The 4,527-nt window shown below is 35.8% G+C and overlaps 1 protein-coding gene across 7 annotated transcripts in view; it reads right to left on the bottom strand.

The window, feature by feature from the left end:
• Positions 1–4,527, bottom strand: part of ABL2 (ABL proto-oncogene 2, non-receptor tyrosine kinase) — a 104,667-nt gene that overhangs the window by 32,797 nt on the left and 67,343 nt on the right. For 2 of the 7 annotated variants that reach the window (XM_069065472.1, XM_069065473.1), the window contains exon 2: positions 4,018–4,031. The exons of the other annotated variants lie outside the window; for them this stretch is intronic. In XM_069065472.1, the coding sequence (XP_068921573.1) occupies positions 4,018–4,031 (14 nt within the window). The remainder of the gene's footprint in view (positions 1–4,017; positions 4,032–4,527) is intronic. 7 annotated transcript variants of the gene reach the window in all.

Raw genomic sequence — 4,527 nt, 5'->3', positions numbered from 1 at the left:
TGTGTGTGTGTGTGTGTGTGTGTGTGTGTGTGTGTGTGTGTGTGTGTAAACTGCTTCTTTCCCTCAAAAGACAAATCCCAGTAAAATCAGTAGAGAAACCTTTAAGGCAAATAATTATCATAAAGGCACAAAATGGCTTAGATCATGTATTTGGTACAGAAAAAAACATTTTTTAATCTAGATATGAGAACTCCTAAAAATATCTCTATTACAAAGTACCTTGATTCAATATAAGAAATTCATGATATTTCAACAGCACAGGCATTTTATATGAGTCAATTAAATAAGCAGTTATTGCACAATGATGGATGTTAAGGTTGCAAGTATACAAGAGATTCTGCCTTCCTAGAAGCATATATCCTACTGCTAAATAAATAAGGTACATACAAAGATGTAGTGATTTTGTCACAAGGCAAAACTGAAAAAATCAGGAAAGGCCTCCTAAAGGAGGTAGCAACTTTGTTGAGCCTTGAAGTTAGAACACATGAAAACATGCATTAAGCACTTATGTGCCAAACTTCGTGTTAAAATGTTGGGGATCCAAACAGAAAAAGCTAGACAATTCCTGCTCTGAAAGAGCTCATATTCCTTGGGTGATTCAACCCATAAAAGAAAATTCAGCTGTAGGGTGAATATAAAACCTCAGATCTGGGTACAGTACTGGAGCATATAGTAGGTAGGTTACTTTTAGGCCTTCATCTCACGAGAAGGAATAGACTTGTTGACTCCCATATCATATAAGGGGTGGGGAACCAGCAGCCTCCAGGCCACATGTGGCCATCTAGGTCCTCAAGTGTGGTCCTTGGACTGAACTCAAACTTCACAGAGCAAATCCCTTTTTACAGAACAAAAAGAATGTGTTCTGTAAAACTTGGGACTTGGTCAAAAGGACCTAGAAGGCCACATATGGCCTCAAGGTCACAAGTTTCCCACCCCTGATCTAAGCTATGTGAACACAGTAAAGTAGCCCAGATGGGGCCTAGGCTGCTTGGCCTACGGAGGGTTAAGAGGGGAAGCAAAGGAGGAAGGGCATACCCAATGGTGTCAGGGCTTCTTACTACCCTGCCATCCCAGATGGGTTCGAAGAGGCAGAGCATTCTAGCCATGAAAGACAAATTATACAAAGGAATAGAAATAGAAGATGAAATGGCATGGAAGGGGAATAGTAAGGAGACCATTTCCATATAGGAAAAATGTGTAATTAGCTTGGAGTGCTAGAGGGAAGCCAGACTATAAAGGGCTATAACTGCTAAATGATTTCTAGCAACGAGTACAATCCCTGGCACAGAAAAGGCACCCAATAAATACTATACTAGAGCCAATAGCAAGCCACGAAATTTTCTTAAATATAGAAATGATATGGTCAGATTTCTGCTTTATTTAGGAATATAAATTTATAAGCTACATAGAGGACTGACTGGAGACAAAGCAGGGAAACCAATGAAAAGACCTAGACAATAGTCCAGATAAGAGATCATGGCAGTCTGAACTGGTGTGGTTGTAAGTAGAAAGAATGAAGTATATATGAGAGATGAGGAAGAACAGACAAGAACTGGCAACTGGTTTGGAAGTGAGGGTAAAATGTGACGAAGGGCTGAGGAGGACCCCTTTTGAACCTGAATGAGTAAAAGAATAGTTCTACCCTTGAAAGCAAAAGGGAAGCTAAAGGGAAAGCTTAAATGAGAGAGAGTGAGTTTGATATTGGACATGTTGAGTTTGAGGTGTCTACAGAAAATTCCGGTAGAGATAGTTTCTGACTTTTAAGAGCCTGCTAAATATCTATCTCAAAATTGAAGCACTGGATATATGGATGTGGGAGTCATCTTAATAGATATCATAGTAGAACTAATGAGACTTGATGAGATAACCAAGAGAGGGACTATAGATAAAGAACAGACATAGAGAATACAGAGACACAATTACACAAAGGGGGCAAGATATGGTTAATATTCTGAAAAGGATGTTGGATTCTGAAAAGGATGTTGGAAAAGGTCAGTCCTAGAGATAGGAAGAGAACAGGCAGGAAGGGGTAAGACTTAAGAAAAAAAACACGGAAGAAAGTATCCAGAAGAAAAGAGTAGTCAACTGCTACAGAGAGTACAAGAAGGATGAAGAATAGAGTAAAGAGCATTGGATTTAGCTATAAAGAGGTAACTGGTGATTTGGGGAGAAAAAAGTATTAGTTAAGTAGTAGCAGGGGTGGGTGGAGGAGGGAAGCCATATTGCAAGAGGTTGACAATCGAGTATAAGGTAAAGAAATAGAGGCTACAAATATAAATCACTTTTTCTAAGAGATTGGATATGAAAGGAAGGAGAGATATGGGATGATAATTTGAAGAGAGGGAAGGATTATATGATAATTTAAGAATGGGAGAGATCTAGTTACCAGTTGATAGGTAGAGGCTGAAAATTATAGAGAAAAAGAAGCATGACTGAAAGGGAGGGCTATCAGAGGAAATAAGAAGGAATGAGATCAAGAACTCAAGTAGAGGATGTTGGAAAGGTAAGGAAAAAGATCATATTCTGAGAAACTCAAGTAAGGAGGAAAGGATTGAAATGATGAAGTAATTTTAAGTGAACTAACATGATGCCATGTGAGTAGAGAGAAGGACAGAGCTGTTATGGAAATAGATTTGACACGACTTGGCAACAAAAGGATGTGTGGACAATGTAATATTACAGTACAGTAATAAATGAATACAAGGAATTCAGAGCAACTCTTTACAAAGAGTGAAATAAGCAGAGCCAAAAGAATAATTACGACTGTAACAATGTAAATGAAAAAAATTAGTAAAAGGAATTCAAAATGAGTAACTGAAAAACCAAAAAATTACCTCTGCTCTTAAGACAAAGAAGTAGAGAACTCTTGGGACAGAATATAGTGTATGTGTGTACATAAGTATGTATACTTATGTATACACATACACATACTATATTCTAATTTTATATATGCGTGTGTGTATGTATGTGTATATACTATATTCTGTCCCAGGAGTTCTCTACTTTTCTGTCTTGAGTGTGTGTATGTGTATATGCACACATACATACATATACATACAACACACATATGTGTATGTATATGCATCTGTATGCATGTAAATATATGTATGTGTGCATAGACAGAAGCAGTCACTATCAGGTATTTTTGTTTGTTTTCCCTTGTCTCCAGGGAGAGACTGAAATGACTATGGTATAAAAAACAAAAGGCATCAATAAGATGTTTGTCTTTTAGTGAAGACCTATGTAAAGTGGTGCTGAGTCATGGAAGAGTGAGAGATGGATTTTTATTTTTGCTTTACTATTATCTATGTGACCTTCATTAAGCAAGTTATTTAATCTCCTATTCCTTCATCTATAAAGTGTAGACAAGAGGTTACTCTTAAAAGTCACTTCTATTTCTGAATGAACCTTGTGATCCTAGGTTTCTAATTCCAAAATGTTACTTTATTTTTGCAATGAATTACAGTTAGTAACAAATATAGAATATAAGCTATTTTTCAGTACAAAGCATTTACTGTAAAAAGAGTCACAGATTTTTTTTTAAAGTATTCTATTTTTAAATTCTAATTTTAAATAACATTCTTCTCCTCCATCCACCTACTTCCAACTATTGTGGGAGGTTTTGTTGAGGAGAGAGATAGTTTAATTAAATAGAAAAGTCATATTTACTTCCTTCTTTCCACTCCCCCCCTTTGTTTCCAAATCATTCATGGTCTCTTTCCTGTACAGCCAGTCTGCACAGGAAATCCGTTCATAAATCATCTTCACTTCTAATTCCAAACACTAGACAAAATAAAAATTAAAGGAAAAAAAATCCTAAAATTGAATGAAGTTTTAAAATAAACATGGAAAGTACATCTTGAATCATGAACAGTAAATAACAGATTTAAAGCTGGAAGGGATCTCAGGAAAAATTGAGGTCCAGAGAAGTTATGATTTGCCTAGGGTCATATGCATCTGTAGCAGAACCAAGTCTGAAATGAGTTGATTCTAAATCTAGGGCTCTCTTCTCTGAACTAGGGGACCTGCCCCTCAAATAAAAAAATAAACAGAGAAAGAAAGAGTTGGAAAACGAGACACTAATTAAGAAGAAAAGAACTGAAACAATTAAGTAAGAAAAGCAACAAAAATTCATCATATGTCTAAGTCATTTACTAGAAAACAACCCAACACTGTAAAAAAAAAAAAAGGTACTTTAGGGGTTTTTCTACTGATAGACTCCAGGAATACAAAAGAAAAAAATGAAGATAAAACATTCTTAAAGGAATAGCTGCTTTTATTAGATAATTTTAAAAATTAAAAAAAAATTTAAAAGACACAATAAAACTCAAACCTAAAGTTTAATTTTATTAAATCTTTAAGGCTTCTCTTTTACCAATTAGTGATTATAGCGACAGTTGTGATTAGTTTGTCATCATCAACTAAACTCTCATGAAAGAATTAGGAAAACAAATTTAAGGACTACACACACACACACACACACACACACACACACACACACACACACACACACACACACACACACAC

This window comes from Petaurus breviceps, unplaced genomic scaffold (assembly GCF_028583685.1).
Source record: "Petaurus breviceps papuanus isolate PSGF00001 unplaced genomic scaffold, PetGlider_PUasm1.0 90692, whole genome shotgun sequence".
NCBI classification, from domain to species: domain Eukaryota; kingdom Metazoa; phylum Chordata; class Mammalia; order Diprotodontia; family Petauridae; genus Petaurus; species Petaurus breviceps.
Note: the sequence above shows the minus strand (reverse complement) of the source record. Positions and strands in the feature narration are given on the sequence as shown.